Raw genomic sequence first — 15,828 nt, forward strand, 5'->3', positions numbered from 1 at the left:
AGATTTTATATACATTTGCAGAATTTAGAAGAGGTATAAAATACAATATCACGGTGTTTTCGTGTCACATTATTTTAAAATCTAAATAGAAAATATAAGAAGAAAAACATCTCAAATTTGTATTTCTAAACTGGCAGTATATCCGGCAGCTAAGCGCGTTTAAAGACGAGGACAGAAGAGGTCGCTATTAATCGTAAAACAATTTTGCAAAACGCGAAGTATTCAAGAGGCAACCGTTTATCAGATAGCGAACAATTCTTTAAAAATAAAAGAGGGAGGGAGATAATTCAGCTATTTATTTTCACTCCCGTCAAACTAAACAAAAAAAGAGAATGAGCGATACACTATCAAACTCAATTTACAACGTTGTTGCCCGTATAATACTGCCCTCTGGTGGTCAAGATGAGCCTGGCAGTGAATTGTACACAATAAAACATGTAATTTTCCCCACACTGTAATTTGTGTTTGTGAGTACATAGATCGTCCAAGTAAAAATAAATTCACACAGAGATATGAATGATAATCTTTTTTATTGGGTTTATCTTGCGCAAGACCACAATAGATTTACCCCCTTAACCTTATTCATAGCTTATACACATTGCATAAGATCATATAGAAGTGATGTACTTGGTGATATGAGAACATTAATCATCAATGTAACTGTCAGATCAAAGGGGGAAAAAAATTGACAAAACATTCTTTTACACCTTTTACAAACTCGATTCATGCATCGTGGTCGGCGGCTTATGACTAAATGGGGAAAAAAAAAAAAAACATAACAGGGCACTTAAGAGTAGTAGGCTACAGCTGATAAGATTTTCCGCCACATAAAAACTACACATGCCACATGACTGTGAAGGGGCCGTAAGCATCACCCCGAGGCTTCACGAAGCCTCATCGGAACAGCTCCACTGAGGTTACAGAACCACAATCAGGCAAATAATAAAAATCTCATTGCAAAGGCACCCTCCCGCTTAAAAAAATAAAAAAAAACGCAACTGTTGTGAATCCATAGAGGTATCGTGTTGCTAACAGGAGGGCGGAAATCAAGATTGTCTGCAACGCTCGAGTGGGCGGATGGCAGGGACGGCGCTACACTGGGACCATCGGGGGTGGGAGTGGGTACCAAACCTGTGGAGCCCCGCTGAGGCCCTTCTAGCATTTTAACTGATATTATAAATATTACTGTATCGATCGAGCCCCCCTTTTAGCCCCGCGGGGGATTTATTAAAAAAAAAAACAACAGGATGGAGTGTGGTTCGTTCTTGGTGGAGTGCTTGTTGCCATGTGCGACCGTTTTGACATGCATTAGGGAGTGCAACACACAAAAACACGTTGGAAGGCTTCAGAATACTAGAGCAAATGTAAACTTGCACAACATCCAGTCTACTCCGATTCAACCTTTTTTGCCAACTTTTTTTTTTTTTACTTAAAAAGCCCTTTTGTGAGGGGAAATATGTGAATCTATATATATAAAAAAATCATGCATTCATACTTAGAAAAGTTTTAGTCAAGTGTCGTGATGGGAAAACGAAGCTTCATGAAGCATTTGTGATTTTTTGGACTCATCCAGATTAGTGATTCTCAAACTGGGTTGTTACCTCATTCAATGCCAGAGACGTATTTTCCTGTCTTTCTTTTTTTTAAGATTCTGGAAAATAAACCCCAGATACTTAAATATTAAATCGATACTTAAGTACATTAATTTCTGGATACTTTAGTATTAAATTGATACTTAAACATCTGGGTTTGAATGTCTGGACTCTTCAAAAATAAACAAAAAAGAACTTGAAACTGCATGGCATTGAACAAGAAAAAATACATGCGTTAATCTCATTTTATACTAAATTGTGAATGTATTCAAGACTTCAATAAAGCGATCAATTCAAACAGTATATTTTGAAAAATGTAGTATTTTTTAAATTTGCCAAATAGACCCACGAAATCCACGTCATCATCAAAGAGCTTGATTATTTAGTCACTAAATATTTGGCAGCAACCTATTGGGAAAATGAGACCTAATTTGTGATGAGGAAGCGTGCAAAATTCATCATTCATTTATATGAAAAATAACAAATATTAAACTGTCAAACTGAATATGTTGGTGAATAAACAGGGCACTTAAGTTTAGCTTAAATAATTTGCAAATTCGAGAACCCCCCGCTCTAGTTAGCGCTCTCGGCTCAAAACGTCCCTCAAGAGCACCACCTAGAGGAGTAAAAAAATATCACAGGTGCTTCATGAAGCTTCAGCTCCAACATCAATGTGTGGTTAAATGGAAGTGTCAAAAACGAGTCCATATGTACAAAGTGTGCCGGCAATAAGAAAGAAAGAAAAAAAAAAAACCTCTTCCCTGACACTACAGATCAATGTGTGTGCAATACACGTAAGACATTGGATTTTGGTCATTAGGGGACAGGGGAAGGACAAGGCAACACCAAATGATTAATTGTAAATGAAATATTTCAACCTATCAAAACTTGCACATCAAACCCAAAATTTTATATATATAAAAAAAAAAAGTGTTTGAAATTGCTGTATTTACATGAACATTACAGGCTGTTCGCAATGTGCACAGTGTTGTTTTTTTTCCCCCACTGTAGTGCTTGTAATGCTGTGTATTAATTACACATAAAAAAAGAGAATCTTATCAGACGGCAGGAAGAAAAAAAAAAAATTTGAATGTAACAGTCAACTTGAAAGCCAAGCATGGCTTTTGTTATTGTTAATAAAACATGTTCTCAGTGAAAAGACAACTTGTTCAATCTCACTCAGAAATCTCTTCAATTCTGTACAAACTATGCAAAACAGAGGGTCATTTTTTTTGTTTTTCTTTTAAAAAGATCCAGTATAACAACTTCCATTTGAAGTTGAGATTTTTATACAGTGTACAAAACGTGCATTTTTTTTTTTTTTAAAGTTAAATATCAAGTTTTTTTTCCCCGATTATTTACACCAAAATTAAATTCTCTGGATATGAACAGAGATTTTGTTCGGTCCTCTTAAAAAAAAAAAAAAAAGTTCCAGTCCGTAATCCTCCTAGGCCCCCGGATACTTCTTCTACCCCTAAAACTGATATAAAAAGAGACGCTCCCTCACACAACAGAATCAATAAGTCAGTCAGGGGGGAAAAAAAAAATCCTGATATTGAACATCACTGTAAAACTGAACCACATCATATAAAGCAGTTCATAATAAACAAGAAACCTCAAATTTTCTTAAAACCCCATTTGTTTTTTTAAATGAGCTGCAGCAATTTTGAGTGTGAAATGTCCTATTTACGAACAATTATTATGAACTAATTACTTGTTGGAAGACAGTACATGGCGCTACGCAATGATACTGTAGGCACCATGACCACAAAAAAAAAAAAAATTGTTTATAAATAAATGCAAATTCCCTTCTTGCCATCTCCAAACAAGGTGACGCTTTTGAATCGGAAAAGAGGATATAATGAAATCAAAAGATAGAATAGATGACCCTGAGAGAATCACTGGCCGCTATGAAGACGGCCATGTTTTTTTTTTTTTCAATTCGCATTAAAAAAAAAAACAAAAACCTGCCCCAAATACGGAAGTTCCAGTTCAAATGCACAGGCACCAATTGTCAGTAAGCAGTCATCATATTTACATCCAAAACTAAAATGGAGGGAAACAAAATAAAATGTAGGACCCCCCCCCCCCCACGCCCACCCCCCCTTGTGCCAAATAGTTATCCATGAGGATGATATGTTTGCATCATAACACCTGGAGCTCCTAATACTCAAGTCGTCCTCACATACGGGAACCCCTTTCCTGAAGAATCTGTCAAAACAAAAGATGAATACATCAAAACTAAATCAAAAACTTGACATTATTTTGGTGGCGTGAAAGCAGCAAGCTTTGAACTAAGGGAGGATCCTGGAAAAATTTGGGGCACTCGTGATCCACACTCTGATATCATAAATTGCGATGTAAGAAGTCTACACTCCCCTGTTCGTGTATCAACTTGAATTTTCTCACAAAGAGATTGAGATACATTTCCACCATTGATAAAAACAAAAATAAGGTTGCAAAAGTGTACAATAAGGTGCTACATTTTCCAATTCATTTGCTCTTCATTCGAAAAGACGGGTGAACTGATCATGTATTAAGCATGATAAGATTTGCTGATACGTGCAGAAACCCTAGTAAAATCTCACACATCTCTTCTTGGGAACAGCTCTTCCAAACTTATCATGAGAAATGTGCAAAGTAATTTTCAAGGCATTAATTATACAACGCCGCGAGGAAAGTCATCAACGTTGCTATTCCGGAGATGTCCTCCAAGATGGATAGAAATATGAAAATAGAACTGGTCCGGGAGATTGCATAGAGGTCGACAGTTAACACTGAAGGAGCTGCAGGAATATCTGGAAGGAACTCGCCGTTTAAAACGAGTGCCAACAATCGCCTATCATGCATATCTTTGGGTGGCAAAAACGCCAGTTTTAAGAGGGTGTGCACACTTATGCAAGCTCACTTCTTTATTTTGACTTCTCGTTGGGAAGGTGTAACGTCACTGAGGAGATGAGGGGAAAGGCGAGGAAGGAGGCGGGGGGGTGGGGGGGCAACTATGGCCAGTTGAGCGCTCGCTCACCAGTGAGTCGTTAAGAGCTCAACCCTAATCCCAATCATTCATTTCATAATCAGTGTCTTCATCGTCGCTCTGAGCAACATGCGGCATGCGGACGGCACACAAGACAAGAGAGACCAATTTTAGAAACAACGGACCTGAATGGGAGGTGGACATGTGGGCAGAGAAGGCGGGGGGACGGGGCGGAGAAACCACCACAAGGGCAAAAACGGAACATCATGCAGGTTGAATTCCAAACACGTGTTGCTGACGTGGCGCAAAGGACACAACCTCAAGCGCTTTTTGGACACGCACGCCGCTCGGTACCTTTGCCTTCTCGCTGGGCTCGCTGTTTGTCCCGTAGGATTGATTGTGCAGCTCCTTGGAGACCACGCACAGGAACTCAGCTTGGTCTTCGTTGCCGTAGTTGTAGGACGAGCCGATGCTGACCAGCTGGAGAGACACCGCAGCAAAAACCATCAGGCAGGGAAACGGGATCATCAATTTGGAATGTTTACGATCTTCGACGGTGTCATTTTTTTCTCTCTCAAATTTCAACATTGCCAACGATAAAACGGGCAGTTTTCAGAGAGTCGATGATTAATCATAATCCAACCAATTACCAAATTAATCGTCTATTTTTGATCATTTATTTCGGGGAGCGGTTCTCAAGGGACGTAAGGGCATTTCCAGGGTTTCTATTTAAAACAAGAGTAAATTAATTGGAACATGAAACAACTTGTTACCAAATTGTGGTTCAGTCATTCTTTTGTTGTATTGCTTTTGTTTTGTTGAGGTTTATAAAGTTGCATATTGTCATTAGTGACACTATTTTCCAGCAGATGCGCCAGAAATTAAACAAAAGTTCCGTGATCTACCTTTTGGAGTTGCTGAATAAAATACATCTAGAGATACCACTAGAAATGCACCAAAAATACTTAGGGCAGGTTAAGGGGTACTTGGCTGTTAAAAAAAAAAAAAAAATACGGGATACATTATTTAATTAAAGATCAGATTTTTATTATTAATTATACACATCCTTGGGAGTTCAGCATCTGAATAATATAAAAATAAAAGTAGTTAATCTTTCAAAATCTAAAGTCTAACAGTCGCAAAAGTCTGCTTTTCCTTTTTTATTTTATTTTTTTTTACATAATGTAAATTAGCTTAACATCGCTAACTCGGGCTAACTATTGCAGAATGACGATTCATGTGCACCGTCGTGTTTCAAAAAATAATTTACATTGGCAAAAGCAAGGCAGGGAAAATGTGTGTAGAAACGAAAGCATTTACGTAGAAATATTTCCAGAAACTGAACAAAAAAGAATACACCTACAGAAGGTAAAAAAAAATGCAAACACACAGAATATGTTCTGCGTATATTTACGGGAATACTCAAGGGGGGGGGGGGGGACTCTACCACATGAAGCAAACATGCCACCAGTGGGGATTGTGAACAGGTCAGCACGAGCTTGCCGTGATGAAAAACTCAAATTGGGGTGCGGGGAATATCTTTTCGCAACCCGAAAACAAGTACACAATTTGTGTACGTTAATTAGTAAGGACTGTCTGCCCCCTCTTTGCCTGTACCACATGACTACGCTAGCTAGTTGCAAATATTTTGTTCCCCACGCGCGTGTTCCAACAGGCGGGCAATAGCGGACAAATGCCACGTTTTTCTCGACACATTTCCACTTACAGAAGAGCTCCAAAGATCTTGTGGAGGATAAAACCCCAACAGAAATTGCTTGTGTGTCAGATCACTGAGTTTACATTCAACTCCTGAAAGAAAATCAGCATGGACTCCAGAGCTAGCAACGGAAGCTGATTGAGCCCGGCGACCGGTATGAAATATGAATTGGCGACCATCAGCACGTCTAACATTCTCCACATTATACATCTTGGCTAATTTCATATGGCATGTCACCTGACCAGTGATTTAGACGTCAAGCTGGGCGCTAAGGCCCAAAAAATAACTTTACAAGTGTTAATTTCAGGGAAATGTTCACTAAGGTGTGAAATTAAATCGACGAATCCGCAATTATTTGATTCATCAAATAATCGTGTCGAGCTGTTGTTTAACCGAAAACCGCCATGATCTTACATTTCAGCCTCTCAGTTGTGATTATTCTCTGATGTCTGTTATATTCAATGAAAGCAGACTGATTATTATCTTGTGTCGAATCAAAACGCAAAAAAAGCAAATAGTTGACTTTTACTTGACCAGTAAAACAATCCAATCGACTGCTGCAGCCTTACAAAGTAGTCTTAATTTTGCGCTGTGAAAACTGCCGGTAGGTAATTCACGATAAGCCCCCTTAAAACAAATTCATGGTGGCCCACTTGTGTTTCTGGGAAGTTCTCATCCAACCCGTCTGAGCAGATTTAGAGATTTTAATTCTGGCTGAAAACCAAGAGTAGCTAAACACACACAACCTGCTAAGAACTTACATCATCACTATACTTGCACATCCAAGTAGATACTGGCATCCAAAAATGTGAGTGGGGTATGACCTTCAAAAAAATAAAAAGGGTGCCAGGGTGCTTCCGGTGTGACGATTCCAAGAAGCAAAATATGAAAAGGATCAACTGAAAGAAGGAGCCCACGTCTACTGTGCGTCTACAGGGGACGGAGACTAGCCGACAGGGGGACCATGCAGTGAGCGGCCCGCGGACACAAACGTGTGGTGGGACACACCTCTCGGCTGTTGCTCGGCAAAGCGGACTCCTCTCCCTTCACCTCCCTTGACACAATCAGCAGAAACTCTGACTGGTGCGCCCGCCCGTAACCTATACTGACAAGCTGCAACGACCAATCAGAGCACAGATGGGATGCCCGGATCACGGAGGACTTTTCAAATTCCCGCACTGGGCTTCGGACGACGTGAGCGTAGCGGGGTGGGCGGGGAAGCGCATGAAAGCAAGGCCGCCGGTGTCGTCACCCCCCCCCCCCCCCCCCCCTCCCCGGCCCCGCCCCTCCCAGGAAGACGCCTCGGTCACCTGTTCGAACTTCCAGCCGTCTGACATGGTGGACACCATCTGGGTCAGTTCCTCTTCCTGGCACTGAAGCACCCGGTACACATGCTTTACTGGCACCTGTAGGAAAAAAAAATATACAGTGCAACTCATCATTATGTGAATAATTGATTAATGCCAATTGTTTTGGTGATTATTTAACATATGAATGAAACCGATTTTTAAAAAGTGTGTTTCAATTTCAATCCCTTTATTGAAAAAACAATATCATTTCTAACCGATGGTGCTGAATAAGGGCCGCCGCTATTGAATATTTTTAGAACTGATTAGTCATCGAGTTATCAATATACATGTCATTTTGCATGATAATAGTTGATTCATTTGACTAATCGATTAATGTGCAGAATAAATATGGTTCAAAGAATGCTTTAGGTCTTAACACGTTGATTTAATAGGCAAAAATGATAATGCAAATTTTGATTCTATCCAAAGTATATTTTCTGTTGACAAGCTGAAATTCGAATAATTTGGTCAATTTTAAGATTGGCAGGGTGATACAGGGAGGATTTTTTTCCCCTCTGTCAGGTTTACCAAATAGACATAATGATTCCTACACCCTCCATTCACCTAATTCTTTGAATTTGATTTTTTATCATTTTTAAATTTAATTGATCCTCAGCATTTTTCCTGCCCATAAAATCTGCATCGCCATTAAAAAAAATCCCTATCAGTCAAGCCCTAGCTAGTTATGAAAACGAATGAAATAAAAACTCAGATTGAAATCAAAACATCTTAAAAAAAAATCCCACCTGCGATGTCTTGCAGTCCCTTTCCCTGATCTTGTCTTTGATGAGCTTTATTAACGACGTGATGTTGTAAAACTCGGCTTCTTCCAGGACACCTGAAACGCGACACTTTGTCAAATCGCTGTCTCCGTGGCGACGAGAAAACGCTTTGCGGACGTCATAAAGCGAAACGTCGCCGGCGTGCGCGCTTACCTTCCTCCGCTAAGTCCCTGTTGAGCACCAGTTTGCCATGCCTCAAGTAGTTGAGCACTGGCCCAAAGTAAGTTGGGTCTCTGTCAATGAGATAGGCACCAGTTTCATCCTGAAAACAAAAAGAGGAACATGGCCGTTATGGTAAAGCGCCGTACTTTGGACCGGGCCCTTCCCTAAGCGTCCCGTTGCGGATACGACAAATGGGATTTTATGAGGCCGGCTCCCCGCGCTCAGAATCTCGCCGGTGGACAATATCACTCTATTCCGGCGGGCCTTGGATTTGAGCCCGATTCCTTCGCTAGCGCCGGGTATTCCCCTATTTCTGGAAGTACTGCGATTAGGCCGGCTTTGTCTCACGAGGCTCAAACAATTAGAGCGGAAAAAGATTGGGAAGAGCGGGCCGAGTCCGCCAAGGGATCCGGGAGAAAGCGCCTGCATTCACCAGCGACAATTAGCCCGGTGGCCCGTCCTGACACTCCCTAAAAAAGTCAATTGGCACTTACGCACAACCTAAATAGTATCTTGTCCTTAAAAAAGATTCAGAGATCTGCATAAATTTGTTACTGGGCACTTCTCATCTTTGACACAACTCACCGATACCACTAATGCTTCACGTCATTTTTGGGCTCCAACTAATGATTGAATAGTGGACAAATCGGTCCGTTATTTTATTAATACAAAACATTTGGGAACATTCTTGGGCTGCAAATAACAATTGTCTGACTAATCAATTGATAAACTGGATTACAAAAAAGTTAATATGATTAGAAATCAGTGAGCGCTGATGATTACATAACATTTCGGATTATTTTAGGGCTTTAATTTATGTTTGAGTAATAGATCCCCGTAAATTTTGGACTATGAGCCTGAGCAGCAAAAATGTATTGTTTATTGACGGATTTTATTGAACGTATACTGAACACATTTCAAAATTTCAGAACGAGAAGCACAAACAAGAAGCAAATAAAAGAAATTGACAGTATATTTTTAAACCAATGAGATTTGCTGTACATGTTCAAGTAGAAAGAAGTATAAAACTTATCCAGTCCTACTCTTTGTATTGTGTTTACTTAGATATTAATATATTGTTTCACATCACAGACGGGTCATACTGCCTTAATGTCAGCATTAATATAAATAAGATCCTAATTCATACAGTATATTAAATATTAAAACAACATTAATAATTTAAAAAAGTACAAACTGATACCGCTAATGCTTCTGATACATTTAAGATCATTTTAGGGCTTCAAATAATGATTGTTTGAATAATAAATATGGCAATTATTTTTTTGGAAGCAGAACATTTCAGGATCATTTTTATTTTATTTTTCGCTAACTCTTCCGCCGATTTCGCAGCTACAGAAACAACTAGCGCTACGACGTTGATGATAATGACAACAATTTGCATTATCGGTTAATCATTGTGCGAATTTTCATCATTGAGAAACATTTGACCTCATGTATACCGATGACATAAATACAGTGGACGTATAGCGGGCAAAAGCAATCACTTAAAGCAAATATGGCCGATTATATGAAAACGTGTCAACGGCCAACAAGTAGAATTAGGTCAGTTTAGTGCGGCTCAGCCATATTACATGAATTTGTGGTGGGGCCTGGAAACGGGGGCACCGCCGCAGCCCCGACCCGCACGTGCCCAACACATGATGTCCACAAAGCGCCATCTGGAGTCCGGCCTCCGTTCGACTTGACACGTCAAACAATTAAGAACGTCAAAAGGAAGCCTTTCCACGCGCGCGGCCGCCTCGGGAATATCGCACACAGAAAGAATGCGCCATGGCCGACTGCGGGAGAAAGGAAGCGGCATTTCAAGACGTCGCAGTGGTCACATGACTGCAGCTACTTAGCCAAGTGGAAGTCTGATCCTTGTAGCGTAGGAGCCAGAATCCCCCCTGGAGTAGAAGCGGTAATGGCATAGTCAAATAGGCCTTTATCTTTTAAATAATACACGCAGCGCATGGAGGCAGCGTGAGAGGAAAGGCTCCCATATTTCGCAAAATATTGAAAAAAAATGCAACAAGGAGTCCAATAGAAATTTGGAGGCGAGAGGTCGAAAACAACTTCCCAAATTTTCATCAAGTTGATTTTGATTCAGATTTTTAAGATCAATTTTAAGTTCTTGATACTTTTTTCAGACCAATATCATTACAATTACTCAACTTCGGAGTAGTCGCTGATAAAACTACTTCACAATATTTACCCAAAAGAACATTTTAAAGAAATATACACACAAAATGCCCAATATTAGCACTTACATACGAAATATACTTCATTTTTTCTCATTTTATTCAAGTGTTTGAGGTTGAATTCATGCAACATATATTTTTGGAACACATGGTTGGTATTGTTTTAATCCCTACTGTCATTGACTTCTGTTTAAAATATAACTTGATTGTTTAACATTTCATTCTTTGAAAAAAACAAAAAAAACAACAACAGTACGTACCATTCCTGCTAATACCATATCCGATTGAGATAGTACGCTAGGCTGTAATAAGGAGTCACAATAGGGCAATTTCCAACTGATTTGTTCTTAATTTGAAAATTGCACCGTTCTTTTCACTGCATTAAAAAGTGAGAACCACTGGTGTTGAACAACAACAGAGGCTGAAACAATAAGAGGATACCTTTAAATTGAATTATTTTCAACCGCTCCCCCTTCAGTGTAGCTTTAGATGCGGCCGCGCACAAGAAGACGTTAAGAGAAACACCAATCTTTTGTGATGGGATGCCTGAAAAATTCATGCGGCTCTCAGAGCGAGAACGCCGCGCCGAGCCTCCGCATGAATAGACGGACCGGAGTGGGCCAAAAATGATCTCTCGAGCACATTTGGAAAACTCTCGTTTCTGCCGTGCTTCATGTCACGTAAGCCCAAGAAAGTAGAATTAAAACAAACCCTCCAAAATGGCAGACTTATTAATAAAAAAGTGGTAAGGGTTCCGACCTGGCACGTGATAGCACTTTCTCCCCTGGCCTAACCCCACGTGCACAAACCGACTCCAGTCAACAACATGAATAATGCAGCTGGAAGAGTAGCGCGGAAGCGCGTCAGCATGCATGACTGACAAATGAAGCTCTCATCTCCTTAGCTCAAACGCAAACACAATGCCGCATTTACTTGAGATGGGAGCACAACTGGATCTGTCAGGCGCTTGCGCTTCTTTGTCACGTACGCACAACGGAGCTTTGGAAAAATACTCCTTGGCCGCAACGCTAAGGTCGCCGAAAAGTTTAGAAATATCGGTTGTTGGCTGTATAAAAATCTAAAAGAAACACATTGCGAACGATAACTGCGCTGTCGAATATTGCCAAGTAGAGCTGCAGCCGATGAGTATTTCAATAATCGATTAATTTGACGACCAATCGGATTAAATAAAACGGAAATTCCATCCCTTTAACTCATTCAAACACTAAGACGCATTTCTATGTTTTTTTAAGAGTCTCGATACAATACCAGGGATTTATCACTTCAGTACTGAGAGTAATTGATTACTTCAGGCAATCAAGTACTAAATTAACCGATTAGTATGTAATTGATTACCTTCAGTACTAGATTACCTAAAGCAATCAATTACTTAATTTAGTACCAAAGTGATAACTTAAATATAGTAGTATATAGTAGGACTGGATAAAGTAAATGATTACTTTTAGTGCTCTCATATCTAAATTAATCAATTAGTAAGCACTTCATCACAATTACCTAAAAAAAGCAAATACTTTATAATTTAATTACTTAAATTCATTGCTTTAGTTAGTACTTAATTGCGTTAAGTAAATGATTCATCTAAGATCAGCCATTTTTAAAGACACCTTTCGCCAAACACTCGAAAAATAAATTGTCTATCGTTTAATACTTCAAACACTGTTTAACCTAACGACGATTTAATAAAAGGCGGCAAGTTTCATATTATATTTTGCACTCCCCTAAATGAAGCGGCACGCACGGGAACGGGCGGTAATGGCTGGCGCTTCCTCTGTCACGCACTTAAGACACGGGATTGACGTGCGCCCAAGCTCATTGAAGGATCAAGGGAGCGAAAAGCAAGCCGATTACCGGGGATTAAAATATTGGCATTAAAATGCAAAATGAGCCCGGGTCTCAAAGTGGGCCAGATGACAACAAAGCATCACGGAGGTGTCGGGAGTAGCGTGAGCGTACGTTAAAGTGTGTCACGCAGAGGACGCGCATACAAATTCATTGTTTGGCGCTGGCTGGAAAGCCCACGGGCGGCTCGCTCTTCAAACGGGCATCCAGCCGCGTCCCCTCCTCCCGCTCGCCGAGCATGTGGAGGCCATTCAGGGGGAAGAGTGCTGACTTCACCTCAGCCCGCTTGGCAATGACTTGTTACTCATGCTGGGCGCATTGCCACCGGCTGAAGGGCCAATGGGGCACCCCTTTTATAGCGGGGAGGGGAGGGGGGGTCAAGTATGGCCCGCAGGACGCACAAGGCCCGCTCTGTTCTCTAATCCAAACCATCAAACATTTCCATTCGAAATCCTGTAATGCGCTGCAAAAGGTTTCATGAAAATAGCTTTAGCTGCTAAACAACATAAAAATAAACGTAAAGCAAAGATAATGACACACTGTAGTGGTAGACGGACATCATTCAAGTTTTGTCTGGTCAAAGTCTGCCAGCTTAATGCGAAAAAAGTAATGCAAAACACCACTTATGGATGATAATAAATCTAAGACTTTAGGGGAACTACTTATTGACTTAAATTTTGAGGCAACTTTATAGTGAGGGTTAGAGGGAGTCTTAAATTGATTCATGAAAAAATAAACATGCTAGAAGAGATTTAACCAAGTTTAGGAATATAAATATATACTGTCAAAATGTATTTTTAAAAAAATGATTCAATACTGTCAACATTTAATATTAAAAAAAAATTCTGAGAGCTATATTTTCCCATTTACTGAAAATGAATACAATAACTTTGTCTCATATGTATTGAGGAAAAAAAAGAGCAAAACAAGAAATTTTAGTTTGCTAATAAGATTAAATACCTAAGGAGCCATTGTAAAAGTCAGTTATGGCATGCGGCTCCAGCATCAAAAAGCTTCCAGGACTGGTGTCAAAAATGAGATTTCAAATCCAATTTCCATTGAAAGAATCTACGGGTGGGTCATGCATTTTTTTAGCATTGTCCTTAATAAGCCTTGGAAAATGATTTTTTTTCTTTCAATTAAGAAATCAAACGGACCCAGATGAGGATGCTGAGGAGGTTGCTTTTGCATTCTGATGTTCATCTTGGTCAGGGATTCTCATTCCATAACTATCACAAACTAATCTGTAGAAGAGCTGGTTGCTTGTCTGAAGCAAAAAAATATTGTAGATTTGGAAAATAGCTTTTGCGATGCCAGTCCTGCAACTTTTTTGACACAATTGGCTTGGGGGAGAGAACTAGACAAAGAGAGTCAGAATGAACATATAGCAAAAATCAGACGAAATGGGACAAAACAAGTGTACCACTGTGGTAAGAAACTAATACACGTTTCCCCAGCTACATTGCTGTTTGGTTATTGTGGCTTCACTATCACGGATTTTCATTTATGGCCATAACATTTTTATTGCAGGTTTACATTGCTATTTCTCATGCAATTTCTCTTCCTTGTAACTCAGACCAGTCAAAAACAGCTATTTTATTTGCTTAAAAGAAAAAATCAACATTTACTACATGGAGTTTCACTTTTGACCATATTTACTGAAAGTTTACCCTACATTTTCTTGAAAATTTTAATTCCGACTAGACCACACAAAATAAATATCATTGTTACGACTGGTATGTTTTTTAAACAGTAGAAACAAACTAAAATGAAGGGAGAACAAAATCAAAATTTAAAAAAACGGTTCAATCTCGATTTCGTGGATCTCTGTTACTATGGATATTTTTGGGAACGTAGCCGCCGCGATAAACGAGGGAACATTGTATTTTATGGCGACAATATACCATCTTGTTTCTCGACAAGTGTAACGCAATGCACTGGCCTCGACGGGAGAAAGTTTCTAGATCGATTTGATCACAATAAACATAATGGAACGAAAAAGGAGTTGTAGCGCCACGGGCGTGGCTACATCTAAAAATTGCACCTTTAACCAGCATGCCACTTTAGAAGACTTTGAAAAAGACAAAATAAATAATCATGTGGTGACTATAGGAATCTAGCCTGAGAGCTAACACTAGCTAGCTTCGAAAAAGAGGACCCAAATGGAGTTTACGTTACGCATGTTACAAAAAAATATTATAGTGTCAAGTTAAAAAAATAGCTTAGCCGCGTTAGCAACATTCGACTGCTCAACAAAAGCCGTCGGCAAATATCGGCAATGTTTCGTCGAAAAGTGGAGAAAAAAACAGGCAAAAGTGCTAACTAGCTTAGCATTTACCTTGTCGGAATCGAGCTCCGGGTCAGCTTGGCTCAGCCTGAAAAGAAACGATTTGGGATCTCGACACAGCGTCTGTCGAGTCGTTAAAAAATAGGTCCCGCCGACGTTCAGCCGAATCCATTTGGACGAACCCGCACCGGGCGGGGGGCTTCTCTCCGCCGAAGAATGGCTCACGCACCGGCGGTGAACGGAGCCGCTGCTTTCCGAGTTGTTGTCCGCCATCCCTCGTCTCCGCCGCCCTCGCCTTCGCCTCGGCTGCTTTCGCTGGGGGGCTGACGGGAAATCTCTCGAGCTGCCCGCAGCCGCTTGGCTTGACTCGGCTTGGCTTGGCTTGCCCGACTCACGCGAAGTCCCGGCCACTCCCACTGAAAACCCACTCGAGTCTCACTCGCTCACTCCGCATGCATGCATGCGTGAATCCACGCGAGACGCTCTCTTGAAAACGTTCGCGGTGACGTCACAAAATCATGTGACGTAGTAAGATAGAAAGCAGCGTCATTATTATCAAGAGAAGTCCTTCAACTAAAGAGAAATTTGACAAAATTATATCGTCTATAATACGTTCCATGCGGCACCGCTAGTACATACACGGAATTTTGACTTTTATTACGTTTATGGAATTTGACTTACGCTGCCATTTTGTCACCTGCTGTCGCCTGAAAGTGACGTCACAGTTGTTCAGTTACCATCCAATCAGGGCTCAGCCGTTATCGGAGTTCAGTGATGTCGTACACACGCACACACACTTTTATATATTTATCATTTTGATAGACATATCGAATTTGTATTATTAATAAAATAAAATGTAAAGAATGTTTATGTACTACATAATGGAATTCGTTCTGTGAGTTCT

The 15,828-nt window shown here is 40.3% G+C and overlaps 1 protein-coding gene across 4 annotated transcripts; it reads right to left on the reverse strand.

Annotated features, from left to right (window-relative positions):
* Positions 1-511: 511 nt before the first annotated feature.
* Positions 512-15,523, reverse strand: kctd5b (potassium channel tetramerization domain containing 5b). Of its 4 annotated transcripts, XM_088439450.1 has the most exons (8): positions 14,976-15,523; positions 8,568-8,676; positions 8,379-8,470; positions 7,594-7,689; positions 7,292-7,396; positions 4,921-5,046; positions 4,618-4,686; positions 512-3,803 (listed from the first exon to the last, which is right to left on the reverse strand). In XM_088439450.1, the coding sequence occupies exons 1-7, from the start codon at positions 15,195-15,197 to the stop codon at positions 4,642-4,644; spliced, it is 795 nt and encodes a 264-aa protein (XP_088295576.1). In that variant the 5' UTR covers positions 15,198-15,523; the 3' UTR covers positions 512-3,803; positions 4,618-4,641. The 4 variants fall into 4 exon arrangements, with proteins under 4 accessions (XP_088295576.1, XP_088295578.1, XP_088295577.1 ...); XM_088439452.1 differs by lacking the exon at positions 7,292-7,396 and having other exon boundaries at positions 14,976-15,510; XM_088439451.1 differs by lacking the exon at positions 4,618-4,686 and having other exon boundaries at positions 14,976-15,510.
* Between the last annotated feature and the right edge of the window lie 305 nt (positions 15,524-15,828).

This window comes from Hippichthys cyanospilos, chromosome 17 (genome assembly GCF_059441005.1).
Source record: "Hippichthys cyanospilos isolate Australia breed blue-spotted pipefish chromosome 17, RoL_Hcya_1.0, whole genome shotgun sequence".
Taxonomy (NCBI): Eukaryota; Metazoa; Chordata; class Actinopteri; order Syngnathiformes; family Syngnathidae; genus Hippichthys; species Hippichthys cyanospilos.

Bases quoted from the DNA above. Each gene is read 5' to 3' on its own strand.
- kctd5b (XM_088439450.1), bottom strand. From the start codon at position 15,197: ATGGCGGACAACAACTCGGAAAGCAGCGGCTCCGTTCACCGCCGGTGC. The intron at 8,677-14,975 runs GTAAATGCTAAG...TTTTGTTTTCAG, and splicing joins CGGAGCTCGATTCCGACAAG to GATGAAACTGGTGCCTATCT. The intron at 5,047-7,291 runs GTGTGTCCCACC...GTGTCTCTCCAG, and splicing joins TGCCGAGCAACAGCCGAGAG to CTGGTCAGCATCGGCTCGTC.